Source organism: Bacillus rossius, chromosome 8 (genome assembly GCF_032445375.1).
Source record: "Bacillus rossius redtenbacheri isolate Brsri chromosome 8, Brsri_v3, whole genome shotgun sequence".
NCBI classification, from domain to species: domain Eukaryota; kingdom Metazoa; phylum Arthropoda; class Insecta; order Phasmatodea; family Bacillidae; genus Bacillus; species Bacillus rossius.
The window spans coordinates 56873362-56890027 of NC_086336.1; the positions used below are offsets into that span (position 1 = coordinate 56873362).

Below are 16666 nucleotides of genomic sequence, written 5' to 3' on the forward strand. Positions count from 1 at the left end.
GAGTGTACGCTGCTTGGATATGTTTGTGGATCACCACCAGGCAGCTTTTGTGCTACAGAAGACGACGTAGGTAGTTTGTCAGTTGCAGGTGCTTGTTTCATCCTTTCAGGTTCATATTTGTCATCTAGTGCATAGTTTCTTGTACGAGGGATGAAGTGGTCAGAATTTTGGGTGTCATATTTGAATTCACTATTTATCATGGTGGCGCTATTTGTGTTCAATGCCGACTCACTGTTCGTAGAAGGCGATTGTTCAGGAGTTGCAGTTTCATTGACGAGAAATCTCACTTTTTTCCAACCACTCGTAACGTTATTATTTTTGATGGCGTTACAGGGTTCATTGGTTTCATGGTGTAGACTGTTTCTTCTGTTGTTAGATGAAGCAATATTTTCAGGTTGTGTGTAACGTGGAGTTATTTTCAGCCTTTTCAAAACATCTTCCACCTCTTCTGGTGTGACGTTAATGCCTGGTTCCAAGGTCTGTGGGGGTGACACATGAACAGTTGAACTGGCTGATAAATACTTGTTGCTTCTGTTCTTCTCGCCACTCTCTTCGAGTTCTTTTCCTGCATTTCTGTTGTTCCAGACAGCAAGTTGTCTCGTGCTGTTTCGCTGAATGTGATTGTAATCAGCTGGTGAATCTGATTCTTTAATTTTGTTGCTACACATATGAGCAGATTTTATATTTGAATCTTCTGGAAAAGTTTTGTCAAATTGCTGTAAGGGCTTTGTTGTGTTACGAGATGTATAACCCTGTGATTTTGTATTGACAAAACCCTCTACATTATTATACTGCAACAATTTATCAACATTTCTAGTTTCATCACGCGTGTCTAGCGTGTACAAATTGTACAATTCAGCGAAAACATTTGATTTTGAGTCCTTTGTTTTTTCATGTGGTAAAATGTTGTTTAAAATGTGTGCACTTTTGAAATGATTACCATCTGGTTTGTCTGTCTGTATCTGTACAGTACAAGATGATGTAGGCTTTTTTCTGTAAGTTTTTTCTTGCAAATTGCAAAATGATGTTAGTCTAGTGCCATCAGACTGGGTACAACTATCAGAAAACTGTGATTGCAAAACAGCTTCATTTGAACCTTGTTTAGATGTCCCTACAAAGTTTTCTGCAGTGTCATCTGTCAGCCATTTCTTGTGCAGTTTTTGAAGACTTCTTTTTTGCAGTGTTCTATACACATCTGACTTTGTTTTGATCAAGTTTATTTCCCTTTGCTTTTCATTATATCTGTGTGTGTTATTTTGTGACTCGTTGCCGCTCGTGCAGTTTTTGTATGTCGGTGTGTTTTGCAAAGAATGAAATTGATATGTTTTTGAGCTAACCTGTAGTGCCGGATCATTGGTTGTGGAACTTTGGCAATATTGTAGTTTCGGCATTTGTATTTGAATTTGAATTTGTGTTGGTGTCAATATGAGAAATATATTTATCTTCAAATATTATTTATTCTTGCTACTGGATGAAGTTGGGGTTTGTGGTAAGTTACTTTGCAGCTTCTGTAACAGTGTTTTGCATCACTGTTAATTGTCCATCAATGTTCAATGCAGTGACTGAAAAAGTATATTAATGTGCTACACTTTTGGGTGTTACTACAATGCAGACTGCATCTGTAAACAAATACATAAAACGGTTAGAAGAAATATTTGGGGTTGGCACTTATGCGTGACTGCATGTACACATTCTACATTGCCTACATTGAAAAAATATATATATAAACCAAACTCATCAAACTTATTATTTTTGGTTTATTTTCTTGATTTGGGTCAACAGTTAATTTTTCCTGATGAAATTTTAGGTAATATTGGAGAATGTATGCTTATCAGCAATGAAAACTTACAAAATATAATTCAGTTAGTTATGTGTATGTCTTATAAGGTGCAAAATTATTCATATGGGCAAGAGAAAATTTCTGAAAGTTTTTACTATCTATTAAAAAAAGACACCATATCGATGTAAGCCTTAAAGTTTAACACCTACTTTGCTCCTATAGTGCAAACTTGAACTTGATGTTTCCTGGCTTAACCTGAATTTTAAAAAAAGCTATTTAAATACCACCCTTGCCTGTTGCACAATGAAGTGGTTCACAGTGTGGTTATGTTGTTTTGCCACAATGAGTATCTTTACCAAATGCCAAAAAATTAAACGAAAGCTACAAGCAAAGACAGCACATCGGTGAAGTTTAATAGCTATCTGCGCTTAGTACTCATAGACTTGCAGCAACATCTCATGTGTAGATTCATTAAAGAGGAGTTGTGGTAGACTGGACAACAGAACTTGGTTTCTCTTTAAGTCACTTTTGAATACATGCACTTAATAACAGGTCACTTTTTCTGAGCTATCTGTTTTGTGATAACTGAAGCAGAGTTGTTTGCAGTTGTAGAAGTTAGGGAACTGTTCCCCAAGAGTTGCCTTAGAGCTTCCTCCCTGCTGCTTACAGATCACCGCTGCAGGATTGAAGTTTGCAATTACCTGCATTTACCAGACATACGGACATAGTATATGCATAGTTCTGAAATGTAAAAGATTGCCATGAATTGATAAATACAATGGCCATTTAAACCATGCTGAAAACAACAACAGCCATTTCTAGAATGAAACAAAAGCCTACTGTATTTCTTAAATTTAATTTCATGCACTACATCTTAAAAGTATATGTAAGGCCCATTATAAAATGACAAAGCAGACACACAATCATTTTGTTTAGTGCTGTACTAAAACTAAGCTGGGCAACCCCTGTCCTATGATGTAGAACCAGAGTACATATTTGGCAGGAATGGAGGCCATTTAAAAAAAAAAAAATTTATATAGGTATTACTAATTCATCAAAATTGTTTTAAATATATCAGTATTTATTAGACCACTTCTATCATTACCTTGTGATTTATTTTTATTATGTATAAATACCTATTGTGATAAGTTATCCTATTACAAAAGATTTTCTATTAAATGTTTGTAGCAGTGATATTCTAGGATTTTTAATAGCTTTAGTAAATATCCTTCACCTTCTAGCTCCAAATGTTACTTATTTTGTACTACATTACTATGTTTGTAAATGAACTAACATTTTCACACATGCAGGTAACTTTGTTATGATTTTGTAAGTTTGCCCCCCTGGAAATGTGGAGAAAAGTTATATTTAAAATACAACTATAAACACTTTAAAAAAAAAAAAAAAAAAGTGGGAGTAGTATAATTTGGAACTTTACCCCTCTTGTGGGGAGGAGCTTCATGGTGCCCAGAAATAAACATAAATAAAAATTTATTTAAAAAAAATTATATTTTTAAATTATAGTTAGGTACAATTACCTAGTTATAAATATTCTAGCAACCTGCTCCTTGCTCTATATTTCAGATCCTTGTTTTATTTTATTTTTCTCCTGAGAAAGGGGTCAGCCACCCAGCCTTACCCCTTCCCAACCTTTTTTACTCTCTCTTTCAGACAGACCTCTTGGCACCTATGGATTCACCTTGAGTAAACAGTAACTAGATATTGGATCATGTTATATTTTCTTGAAATTAGTCACTTTTTAGTTGGTCTTTGTGTTAGCTTTAAAAAAGGTAGGTATGACCATATTTTTAAAACTAGATCTATTAATAAATTTTAATGCTTATTTTTAAACAATGATATTTATAGACTTGTACATACAACTCTATAAAACTAGCAACGGCAGGTAGATGCTACTTGGGCTGCATAAAACCATAAGCCAGGTTGACTTCTGTAGTGTAGTCGGCTGCACACCGACTTTCGGTGCGAGAGGTTATGGGTTCGAGTTCCGGCATTCGTGTAAAATAAATATTATATAATTTCATCTGGTTGTTGACGAAAGCCGTAGACCATTTATAATTAAAAAATAATAATAATTACGATAAGACTAGAGGTGTGATGCTCTCGTCAGTTAAGAAGACACTTGTGGCAGATATTTAGTAGGTCCTCATTAGCTGTTATAATTAACCCGTCCCGTTCATGTAATTAGGTTTGTGGGTTCAATACCAACAGTTTGACACGATTAAAGTTAATGAGCACTGATTTCGCTACCCTATTTGTAATGGAGTACTCAGTAATACTGAAGGTCGCATCGCTTATGAAATTTATAATTTTGCAAACTTTGTAGAAATCATATTATTTTTGTATTAGTCTGATAGAACAGATCTCTTGAAACTGAAAAATTATTCTGGTCGAACACTCTCACCAGTGTTTAAGTTATGACACTGCCTACGGCGGAGAAGTAAGATCTACAGAACACAGAATTCACTTGGCGCAGTGTGCGCTTATGCCGCTGGAGAAAGATAACATCGCTCATATTTGCGCGAATAAATACTGAATCTTTAGTTAAGTTAGCAAAAACAATCAAGCTGACTTAAGTTGTACCATTTGCAAGTGTATTTTAATAGCACATGCTGCAAAAATTTTGGTATAATTAAATTTCACTCAACGTACCTTAGTTAAAAAGAGTTTGTTAATTTTTTAAAACGTCTCCATTTGCAAATGTTTTATGCATAGAGGTATAATAGGTAGAGGGAGCGTTGGCTATACCATGACATGTATAACTGTGTGGTCAACACCTATCACGTGACTTAAGGATAATTTGCGCGGGAATTCAAAGTTTGTTTCAGATTCGTAATTACAAAAGCATGAACGTAACGATTCTGTAGGCGTTCGCTGATCATTAAATGAGAGTATTTATACCTTTGGGAGTGTTAGATGTGCTATTCAGAGAAAATATTTTACCAAACATGGATTTTCTCTAAATAAGGCTGGAAAAGACTTGAGTGAAAAATTCAGCAATGTACAGTTACTTAAGAAGGAAGATGATGTTCCTCTTTATTTTAATGATAATTTAATGATTGTTCCAAAAAACTTGTAAACGTACATGTGTTCTTTGTTGTTAAATTGTAATACATACTATACAAAAAAATATTATAACTTTTAAATAGGTTAGTGAGTAACTGGTTTGATTCTACAAAAAAAAATTTAAATAGAAACCACTTTTTATTATAATTTTGAAATAATGAGTAAAATAAATAGTTCCTAAGATAAGTTAAATAATGTTACTCTTAATTTAATTAATCAAAATGTTAGAGGTGCTGTCACCCACCTCTCTGTGAGGGATAGCAAGGAGCACCTAGCAGGGTTACTGGCAAATAGAAGTAATATTTTTTTTTTCAGTTAACTTTGATTTTATTTTGTGAGGTGATTTAATGTGAATTATATGGTGGAAAGTACTCACAAAAAAAATTGCTAAATTTTCTTTTCGTAACGTACAGTATGATCAATGTGGTAATTTTCCAAATAGAATAACATTCTCAACAGCAACAGCTATTGGTAATATATTTAAGAATAACTAAAAATTATCATACATTTAGTACAGGAGCTATTTTAAATGGTCAGTCTGAACATGATCCACAGGTTTTGAGCATAAATTATAATTTAAGTAATGTAAATAAGTCTATAACAAAAGTTAGATATAAACAAATATATGACAGCTCTCTTAAATTACTATAATTTTCTTTAGTCAAAATCTTGGGAGCCTTTAATGTTTCAATCTGGTTCTTACAACTTTATAACAGTTTTCAAAAGATTTTATTATTTCATTTCAATGCTTGTTGCCCCATAAAATACTGTAGTACTCCCAAAAAATCTATATATCAAAATGCATGGCAGGGCCGTAGCCAGGATTTTGTGAAGGGGGGGGGGGGGGGTGTCCCATTTTGTGAAATGGGAGGGGGGTCCAGTTTTTCATGAAAAGGGGAGTGGGTAGGTTAAGTTTTGATTACATATTTTTCATTGGGTTAAATAAAACTCTGTCACACTAACACCTTAGGAAACAATTCACTTATAGAAGTCCATTACTTACACACATAAATTAAAGTAGTGATTTTGCTAGAGAAAAGACAGATAAACATTTTATATTTTGGATTTGTGTGGGAAGAGGGGGGAGGGATGCATTGTTGTAGGCCACTATGAGGATTACAATAATACTTTCAAATTAATCCCTGTGTAACCTTGTGTACTGCTTATAATTTTCTTATTTTGATTTCACTGGTTCTTATTGTTTTAAAACCCTGAAGGGAAAAAGGGGGGGGGGGGGGTTCCGTAACACCCCCCCCCCCCCGGTTACATCACTGTCCAAGGTTAACAAAGGGTATAGCTAAATCTTGTCAAGTTAAAAGAGACATATCTAAAATCTAGAAATACGGGTCTCCTTGAAGATAAAATTTATTATAAAAAATATAGTAAAAATTTAAAAAATTAAATATATAAATTAAAATGAAAAAGTAAAAACATTAACAACTCTTCAAATAAAATCAAGACTTTGTGGAATACCTATAGTAAGATCTTAAAAATCTACTTTTCATATACAAATGAAACTCTGTCTTACCTGATGTGTTGTGTGTGTGTGTATATATAAAAATAATTGTTAATTTATTTATTTTCGTCCATCTGAACATACAGACATTTGCACAAATGGTATAGGACACATCAAGAAATATAATTTAACATACAAACAGTAAAAGTTAAAAATACCAAAAATCCAGACATGGGGAAAAAAAATCAAACTGGTGTTACAGGTACATATACAGCTTCTAAAGATAAAATTTTAAATTTGACAGTTGACACAAGTTTAACACAAAATGGTTGCAGAAACATTAATACAAGTAGAAGTATAGGCTTGATACAATAATACAATTGTATACAGTTAGGCCCTACAATTTAAACAGTAGTAGAACAGTTACAATTACATATTTTACAATACAATTAAAACATATCTTAACATAACTACATGCATAAAGTTAAAGTAGTAATACAGTAGAGACAAATATTGTACAAGATATGAATTACGAATTACAGTAAACTCCCTATTATCCGCGCATGCTACGAAACAAATACAGTACATATGTAAATCTGTATTTTATTACAAGTGAGCAAATTTGAACTCTACTGACGAGTGTATTGTGTGCAGTATACAGTAAAACGCAACAGATGTGCCCAGTGCGAAGGCGCAGATGACTCACGAAGCGGCTTTGCAACACATTGTCGGACTGCTTCACTATTTAGAGGAACAAGACGACGATGCGCAGTTGGCTGAAAAACTTATGTTGCGGAAATTCAATCAAGAATTAAGAAAAGATGTTTCCAAAGCAAGATACAAAAGCAACTGACTGATTTTTTTCCAAAAAGTTGTAAATTTCAAGAGTTGTGCTTTTTATTGTCTAATGAAGTGTCTGAGTACGTACAGTATGTACTGTATCCTTGTTACGAAGTAAGTACCGAGCACTTTTATGTTTACATCAGTGATATTTATTGTATGTTAATTATTCAGTAAAATACTACAATTTTAGCATTATTTAATAATTTTTTCTGTAAATTGTAACTTTTACTGTAAATTAATTTTTAATATATTAAGTTGAAATTAATATTTCCTTTTTTGTTTCCCTTTTTCGGCTCTTTTGCGGATTATCCGCGATTTTCACTTTCCGCTGTGGCCCTGCTACTTAATTTCGCGGATAATCGGGAGTGTACTGTATCTCGTAAACATTGAAATTGTATTTATAAATAATCAAAAATAAAGTAGGTATAAAGTGGAAGTTAAGGTTGTTCTATTTAGATAGTCTGCTGTGGAGTAGTAGCATTCTTGAAGTAGCAAGTTAAAAACTTTTTTTTTAAATTGTTGAAAAATTTTTATTTCCTTAATGTTCTGCGGTAGGTTATTGAATAATTTTGCTCCTTTAAAATGCACTGTAATAAATACAAGGGCGCCCATACCCATGTTCAGGGGAGGGCCATGCCCCCCTCACCATAGCTTTCAGGAAAAGAAAAATTTTTAGGTGTTTTTGAAGATTTTTGGCAAATTTTAGTAATTTTTGGCACTTTTTGAAGGTCTGCTCCCCCCCCCCTCCTTTTCATCCTATGGGCGCCCTTGAATAGATGTGATAGCGCAGTTCACCATTTCCACGTGTACGTTTTGTTTATGCCTTGTATTGTGTGTGTGAATCTGTGAATTAGTTTTGTATGAATTGTGCATAATTTTATAATTTATTTATTCTACATCTAGTGAGACTTGTACTACAAATAGATTTATGGAAAGTAATACAAATAAATAAAATAATATTGCTTTGTGTAACTGTTGCATTACTGTGATGCAAAAGTTATATTATGACTTTAGACCGAACTTACTGATTAATGTAAAGGCTAGTGCTTAATGCATTGCAATTTCTTAGTGGTTTTAATTGTAAACTTCTTCACAAGTCTTTTTTTCTCATCCTCAGTGCATTACACTTATTTCTGTGGTTCTTTAGTCCATTTTTCACAATAGCAAGAAACTTCTTGGCCTTCCTCGGAGACTGAATATCCTGTTCATTAAAGTCACCAATGTAATGGTATCTTGGAGAAACATAACTGGTGCCACCTGTTGAGAGCACAACTAATGAAAAAATATTCAACACACAATTTGAACACAAAACTCACATCTCGATCAAATAACACAAAACAGACACTACACAGAAGTGACATAAATTAAATTTTTTTATATGATAGTTGACACCATCTAGTAAAACATTACAGGGGTTAAATTGACTAATTTTCATTCATTGTAGCAAGGACAGATAGAATTTATTATATAATGATAATCATGAATTTAGCACACAAGTTTAGAACGCCATTAGTGGACATAATAAAGGATAATGTACTGTGAAGGAGGATAGAGTGGGAGAAGAGGGGATGGCAACCAGGCAGTCCACAACCCAATTGCGTGCCACAGATAGAAATTTTTTTATGCATAATTCTACAAAACATATCAAGTCACACTCTATGAAATCAGTATAGGCTAACGTGTGTGCATTAAAACACTACTATCATAAGCCTACTCATAAAGAAAGTCATCAATAAAATATCAATAGTGCACCAGTTTTGTTAAACATTTTCACTGTATCAATTGTGGATGTAATACTAATTGAAGCATAGTATAGTATTTACTCTAGGGGTAAAGTCATAATGAAAGTTAAAATGCGCTCAGAAATTTACAACTGCAACTTCCAAGGCTCACTTAAACCAAGGATGTAGTAGTAGTGGGTATCCTACATCAGCACCAACTGAAATTTGAGTCACATGTCAATAACAAAGTTAAACAAAAACAGTAAGTTAAATTAATTTGTGGTACCTAGTTATAGTAATGTTGGTTTGGTGGATGTATTGGAATTTGAGAGAAAATACTTTACCAAACATGGCTGGAAAAAACTTGTTAATCGAAAAAATCTGCAAAGTAGTTACACAGTTACTTAAGAAGGAATATGATCTTTATTTTAAGGTTAATTTAATTAATGTTCCAAAAACTTGTAAATGTATGTTCTTTGTTTTTAAATTGTAACACATTTGTTCCTTGAGTCCACCAGACTTTTAAAACCTATAATGCATTATAATACTTTAACTGTGTCTTAATTAGGCTTTGAAAAGAATAAATCTACTGATAATGCAATATTTAAACTAACCACGGAAATCTTAGCTCTAAATAATCATTAAGATGTTATTAAAATTTTTATGACCTACCTAAGGCTTTATTGTGTAAATCATGAAATCCTTATTTAAAAACTGGAATACTATAGAATAAGAAATAATTTCAAAAATTTACTTAAATCTTACCTTAATTCTAGAATACAAAGTGTAATTACAAAAGATAACATGACATGAACAAATTCAACTTCTAATACTCGGATCATTTACCATGGAGTTCTCAAAGGATCTGTTCGTGTCTGTTTATTTATATAATTATTACTCTTTTATGTACATTTGTACTAATTTATCCTTTACATCTTTAGGTATACTCTTATATTGTTTTGTATGTTGTATCTTTTACTTATCTGTCTTACCTATTTGATGTTATATATATATATAACATTTTATTATTATAATTGACTTATTTTACATCCAATGAGACTTGTACTCCAAATTTATTTAGGAATTTAATAAAAATAAATATAAAAAAATATTGCTTTGTGTAGGCCTAGAACTTACTAAAATAGAATAGCTAGGTTACAACATTGTGTTGCATATTATATCAATGTATAACAATGATGCATTCAATTAACTATCCGGAGATCACTAGCCGAAATGATTACACACCAAGTGGATGCAATACTTTGTTGCACATTTAGGTGAAATATGATTATAACTTTGTTAAGTGATGTATTTCTTTACCTTCTGCCTCTGTTGACACATACGTTTCGGACGAGTATGTCGCCTTTGTCGTATCTCGGACATAACCTTGTTTACTTCTCTTTCCATTAGTGTCGTGACATTCCTCTACAACACAACTGTTTGACTGGTTTCCTCGGGTTTAGAGTGGTAAGCAAATGCGGAGGGAAATCGAAAATTGTGGGAACAGCAGTGTTCTTTAGCCATGTACCACCAAACTTCACTATATCGAAGCACTCCTCTTCGAAATGTTTGGAACATATTTTTGTCGCCGAAGTTGCTTTGAAATCTTGTCGTCTTACTTTGATTTCCCACAACCTTCTACGGTTTTCATCCTTCGGAAAACTGAAAAAGATTAAAACTGAGAGATAAAAAGCCAATTATAGCTCTCAAGTACCAAACACCAGAGTACTTTTAATGCTAATATTCACGTAAATAAGCATATTTACTTGTGAAAACTTAGCTGGCTTCCTTTATGATGTATTGACTTGCATCCAAACGCACAGCAATACAGAACCATTTTCAAAAATTAGCACATAACACGTATTTTCGCCCCGATGCGATATGTCAACAACAGCAATCGTCCTTAAGTCACGTGTTTTTCGAGCCAACCATGTTGAACACGCATTTGTGACGTCACGCTCTCTCTACCCATATTACCTCTATGGTTTTATGTGCACGATACATTTAAAAAACAATTATTTTGTTGTTATTTTTTTCAGGGGTGTTATGATAAATAATAGAATGTCTAAGTTTGGAAAACATGTACGGATTTCCGTTTTGCATTTGGTGTATTCTAATTGTTTAATGTTTTAATTAATTAAATTCTTTATTTATGGAATGTATTATTAAACATTTTGGTTTATATTTTTGAAAGGGTTTACAGTGGTTTCAAGCAGTCTCGTAAATCTATCAAAAATTTTAAATTTTAAATTTTTTCCCAGGAAAACTATTTTTTGAAATGTTATAATTGTAAAATCTTTTAAACTCAGTGTTTCAAATTTATAGATGATTCTTTTTATAATATATTTTGAAATAGTATCCTGCTCTTTGACCTACTGCTGGTGGTTTTATTGCAGCAGACTAGTATTTGAGACGTCACATCCTGGTATACAGTAGAGTTATTTCTACCATACTTTCCTTCGTTTTTTAAGCAGGTTGGAAAATATAGCAGTTGGAACAGTATGTGTAATGAAAACGAATAAATATTCGAAACAACCTGGTGTAGTTTTCTGTTGGCTGGAATAACAAAGACCTACTTTTCAAGTGTATTCAAGTGTAGCGGACTAAGTTCCTGCGTAGGAATAAATTCCTTGCAGCGAAAACGAGGGTTAAATCGCTTTCGAAGAGAAGGATATGTCGGACCGAGAGAGCGGAGATGACCAGCCACAGGGGCAAAGTAAGGGTTCACATCGGTGTTGTTTTCAGTATCACGGTTGAAGTTTTTGTCATCAAAGGCTGGTTTGTTAATTTGGCTGTGTAGAATGCTGTGTTTAGTGTGCACTTTGGTCGTGTTGTCTCCGTGCAAATTTCAGACGAATCAAGATGGCGTGAATGCTATCTTTACGTGGAATTTTGGCATTGTGCATTAAAATGATTGTCATTCAGTGGTGAGAGTTATTGCGGAGTAAATTGTATAAGCTATAATTTGTCACCCCAGTGGATATCAATCTGTCACTATGCGTGTAGGGAAGTGGAACACACAAGCTGGCGACCATCTGATTTCAAACTTACGTGTGAAGATACATCAGAGCCATCTATTTTGACAGTATTTGCTACTCTGAATGATACCACGAATGTTAATGCAACTCTGTACAATAATGAGACATCTGTAGCTCCGAAATCTGAAGTGTGTTTGCTGGTTGTATGAACGGCGTGATGATCGCTGCTATATTTACATGTCCATTTTTTGGTTAGTTTTCTTTCGATTTTTAGACTTGGGGCTCGCGTTTGTTTTGCGTAAATTTGCACGTATAGTTATTTATAATTAATTTAAAAGTATTGTTTATTTACATTAGTTTTGGAATAAATTAAATGAAAATATCAGCATTATGAGAATAGAACATAAGGTTTTAATTTTAACCTGAACTATGGATAGCATTTGAGCTAAGTGGAACAGATTAAAGAATTTTTATTGTAGAATATATTTTTAAAGTTTTTTTTTTGCCGTCCCAGAATTTATAGTAGTAAATTTAAGGGCAACTGTCAGTGCGTGAAAAACCATCGGTAGTGCTTTACAATTAATTTGTCTTTTTTACCAAATGTATGTTGTGTGATAATTTTAAGTTAGGTCCAGTTTTTTCATTGATTAGAGTGGGATCCTGCTAGGTACTTTCGGAATTGTCTTGAGGGTTAGTTTTGGTTTTGTTGTACCTCTTAACTGTAAGTTGTTGTTTGTATCATATCCATTTATTAATAAAATGTATTAACACTTGGTTAGTGTGGCTAACATTCAATTTGGGAATTTTCCAGTCAGCGCTAGTTGAAGTGAAGTTTACCTTTAAATTTATTGCCTTTTTGTGATATGTAAAATGTAAATTATGTAATAGGCTATACACAATGGTGCACACTAGGAAAGGGAACATGTAGATGTGTAGGAATTCCTTACATTGAAGCTGGTCAAGTCCTAATTGTTTAGTTGATGCAAATTTGTTTGAATCCATTTGGTCCTTTTTTTTTGTGTAGAAGTTTGTGCCAAGATATTGGATTGTCATCTAATACTAAAATACTGTAGTACTTCTAAGGCAAATTGAATAACAAATAAACTAAATATTTATGGTGATCTTCAACTGGTTCTGCAGCAAGTGTAGCTTGTTGTAATGTCCACTATGTTAAAAATATAACAAAAGTTAAAGGGAGAAAAATTGTACTCAAGTTTGATTCAAACTTGTTAACTTAGCATTCGTAGGCTAGCCAAACAAACTTGTCATTGCAACCTTAATTGAAGATTTATTTAAGCTTACGTCAAGCTTGAGCCATCTTGTTTCAAGCTTGTCTTAGTAAGCTTGCTGTTAGCTGGATGCATAGAGATCAGTATCTATGATTCAATCTTGGTTGAACCTTGTGTGTTGCTACAAGCCTAATATATCTATCGGAAACCTATGGTACCAACATGGACCGTGTATTTGGCAGTGGTGGTAAAACAGTGAACTAGGTACTGGTTAACTACTTGATATATCTCAGTGCTTTTTACAGAATGATTAGACATAAGATTTTATAGAATTATTTAATATGCCCTTTCCTTTCTGTTAATTGACACATTTAAATAACAAATCTTAGCTTCTGAACTTTAATGTCTTCACATCTTGTACACTGCATTACTACATTATCAAATAAATTTCATTTTCAAAGGCATTGAATGTAATTACTAATTACATTATGGTTTGGTTGGTCACAAAATGACTATCTTCTCATTGGTTGCCATTTGTGATTGTTCTGGGCACTGTGGAATCAGCAGACAGATAACAATATCTCTTAATTCTGTGATCTTACGTGTCTGCGTCATTAGAAAATGGGTCTTAGGGGTCTGGTTTACTCAATCAATGTGTACTTACATACTGAAAGAGAGTAGACACAGTGAACAAGTCAGTGACCTTTTATTTTTGTAGTGGCTCTCATTTTCTCTTCCTCTCCCTCATTTACCACTCTTTCCTTTTCCCCTATTTTTCCCCTTTCCTTCCCTATTTTTTATTTTCTTTATTTTACTTTTTCCCACAGACTGTTAGGCATAGCAGATAAAAAAAATGTAACCATTGCAGTTTTGGTTCGCTAATGCATTTTTGTAGATTTTATACTAGACTTTATTCATGATAGCATGCAACAGTACATATTTAAATATGTAATTGTTCCGTATCACGTATCCTAGTTTATCCCTTGATCCTGATGGCATGATCCTGTGGTATATAATATAATATTTGCTTTTTTAATTTAGTATGTCAAACAATCCTGGACATAACAAAATATTACAATACAAACAATGTTAAGAAGGTTAAAAAAAAATTATTTTTGGATTTTTCTTTGATCTGCTAATAATACAATCATAATTCATTATTACATCACAATTTTTGTTATATTCAGAATATTAATGTACTAAATTAAAACAGCAAAGTATCATGTACCACAGGATGAATGTATTCTGAATCATGCCATTAGGATCAAGGGATAGACTTGGATACACGATACAAAACTTTTACCCATTACAACTGTTTTCTTCCCTCATTAACTTTTTTGGAATTTTTCTTTTTCAAACATTTTTGAATTTTTTTAGGTGTTATTATGTAATGAAGTTTAGGTACCTAATATGAGCGTTTTATTTCTCAGTTTGGTTTGTGACGCCTATAAATCATTAATTACAAAGCATTGCTTCGCAAATAAGTATCATATTCATATTAGTTTCACTTTTTATCTTTGAAATGCACAAATAAAAACTAGCCTTGGCTACTCTGCTGCTGACCTAGTGTCTGCTGATTGGCCACAAAAAGAAAACTTCTAAACAGAGAAAACTTAGAAGTTAGACAACTCTGTGTGCTGTGTTTCTGTGTGTGTGCGTGCTATTTTACAATGTTAGCAGCTACTATTTGTTTGTGTACTTTCAACTTCCATGTACTGTGTGTGTGTGCGTGCTGTTGCGAATGTAGATCTGATTAGTATAAGTTTATAAATTCAAAAAGTAAAAAATTACATACTTTTGTTTTGCATGAGCTGTTTCTCTGCACTTTCACTACTTGTTACAATATCTCAAAATATTTTTAAGTTAAATTATGTAAGACAGTTAAAATTTTTAAATATATTTAAGATGGAGGGTTTGGAATAAGATGTTAATGGTTGGCATTAAGGGGCCCGCCTCGTCAGGGGTGTGTCTGTTAGTGAGGCGGGATGATAAGCGCGACGCTCGCTGGTGCTTCTAGCGCGGTGTCGCCTCTGGACTGGCGCGCAGTCTTCTCGTGTAACATGTTAACTGTGAAATTTCAGTGGTGACCGTAACATTATTTTGCGTAGAAATGAAGATAAAGGTGTAATGCAAGTCCCTTAAGTGCTTTTAATAATCTGTACTGGTTGTTTTACGCCTAAAAATTACTCTGAAAACATGCGTTTTAGCCATTTTAACTCTTCTAGAAATACAGTTTAAAATCATGATCCAAAATTAAAAGTACTTTTCGGGCCTCAGCGAACTCTTTAGTGCTTTTCGTAAACATACCCCACTAGGATATCTTGTAGTTTTGAAATTGCGTTGTTTTTCCTGAAGCTCTGCACACCGTGTGTGTGACCAGTTAGGCGGGCCCCTTAAGGAGGCTGTGAGAGAGTGAACGGGTTTTGGGAAGGCCTTCTCGATTGCATGACTGCATCCATTTTGCGTATGGTGCAGTACTTTTTGGACTTTCTATGAAGAAAAATGAGTAATCTATGGGCAGATTGACAAAGTATTTGCTGCTTGAATTACATGAGGTGCTCTTTCTGATGGCAGGTAAATACCATGGACAGTCGGGTGGATTGGAGGCTGGTGGCGGCTCGGATTTCGACTCTGGTGAGCATTAAAGGCTTGTCTCGGATTTTATGTGTTTTTTTTTTTTTTATCACGCATGCTTTTATGCAGCACTGAAACGAAATTGCTTTTGCATCTTGGTTTGTACTTGTGATCTTACGTGTACAGGAGTTATCGACCCTTAGTAGCGGTGCGTATCCATTTGCGTGGGCTTATGTAAGTTTATCATTCTTATCTAATGCTTAGTTTTTACTCAAATTGGCGATCCTCCTATTGGGAAATTTAATAAAGAGTATTTAAATCTATCAGATTATGTTGACATTTTACTACTGTATTATTCGTAGTAAAGAAATAAGCTGAATAGCAGAAACGTAAAACATTTTTGTTCATTTTATAATAAATGTACACTTTGACAGTATGTATTTATAATTGATTTTTAATTGCTTGTATTGATTAATTCAACTAGTCATTATTGTGTGTTCTATACTCATGATACCACAAGAAAACATGTATTTTCATTCTGTTGTCAGTTCAGATGGTCTCAAAAGAAAAGTTTTCCATTAAAATGAAAATGATTCTGAAAGCTGTAACAATTGAATGGGGGTAAAGAAAAAAAAAATTCTATTGTTAAACTGTTTGAATTAATTGTTGAAAAAGTGTTTCTCATAAAATCAGTTGAACTTAACTTCAAATCTGAATAAAATACTGTACTAACTTAATTATTTTTTTGATTGGTTTTGCCATCTGTTATTGATAGCTGCAAACCAGACTAGTAATTGCTAGTGTGTATTTCCTGTGTAGTTGGACCGTCGCTGCACTGAAATTGCATGCCCTCTCAGCCAATAGAGTAGTACGTAGTGCCTTTATGGGCCCAAAATTTCAATTTTCTTGTAACTTCACAGGGTTGCATTTATTAACATTTGTTCCTTTACAAATATTGCTCATTTTGGCATTCCCTGCTCTCTATTAAATTTATGAACAAA

General features: G+C 33.4%; 1 protein-coding gene and 1 long non-coding RNA gene across 5 annotated transcripts in view; one reads left to right on the forward strand and one right to left on the reverse strand.

The window, feature by feature from the left end:
• Positions 1-6312: 6312 nt before the first annotated feature.
• LOC134534985 (uncharacterized) lies at positions 6313-10855 on the reverse strand. The gene is made up of 3 exons (XR_010075565.1): positions 10651-10855; positions 10205-10562; positions 6313-8420 (listed from the first exon to the last, which is right to left on the reverse strand). It is a non-coding gene; the product is annotated as an uncharacterized LOC134534985 (long non-coding RNA).
• Positions 10856-11285: 430 nt separating this feature from the next.
• LOC134534986 (transcriptional activator protein Pur-beta) overlaps positions 11286-16666 on the forward strand; it is a 92541-nt gene continuing 87160 nt past the window's right edge. For 3 of the 4 annotated variants that reach the window (XM_063373769.1, XM_063373772.1, XM_063373773.1), the window contains exons 1-2: positions 11287-11600; positions 15666-15725. In XM_063373769.1, the coding sequence (XP_063229839.1) occupies positions 11558-11600; positions 15666-15725 (103 nt within the window). In that variant the 5' untranslated portion in view covers positions 11287-11557. Of the gene's footprint in view, positions 11601-15665; positions 15726-16666 lie in introns of all 4 variants that reach the window. The other variant, XM_063373770.1, reaches the window with a different exon arrangement.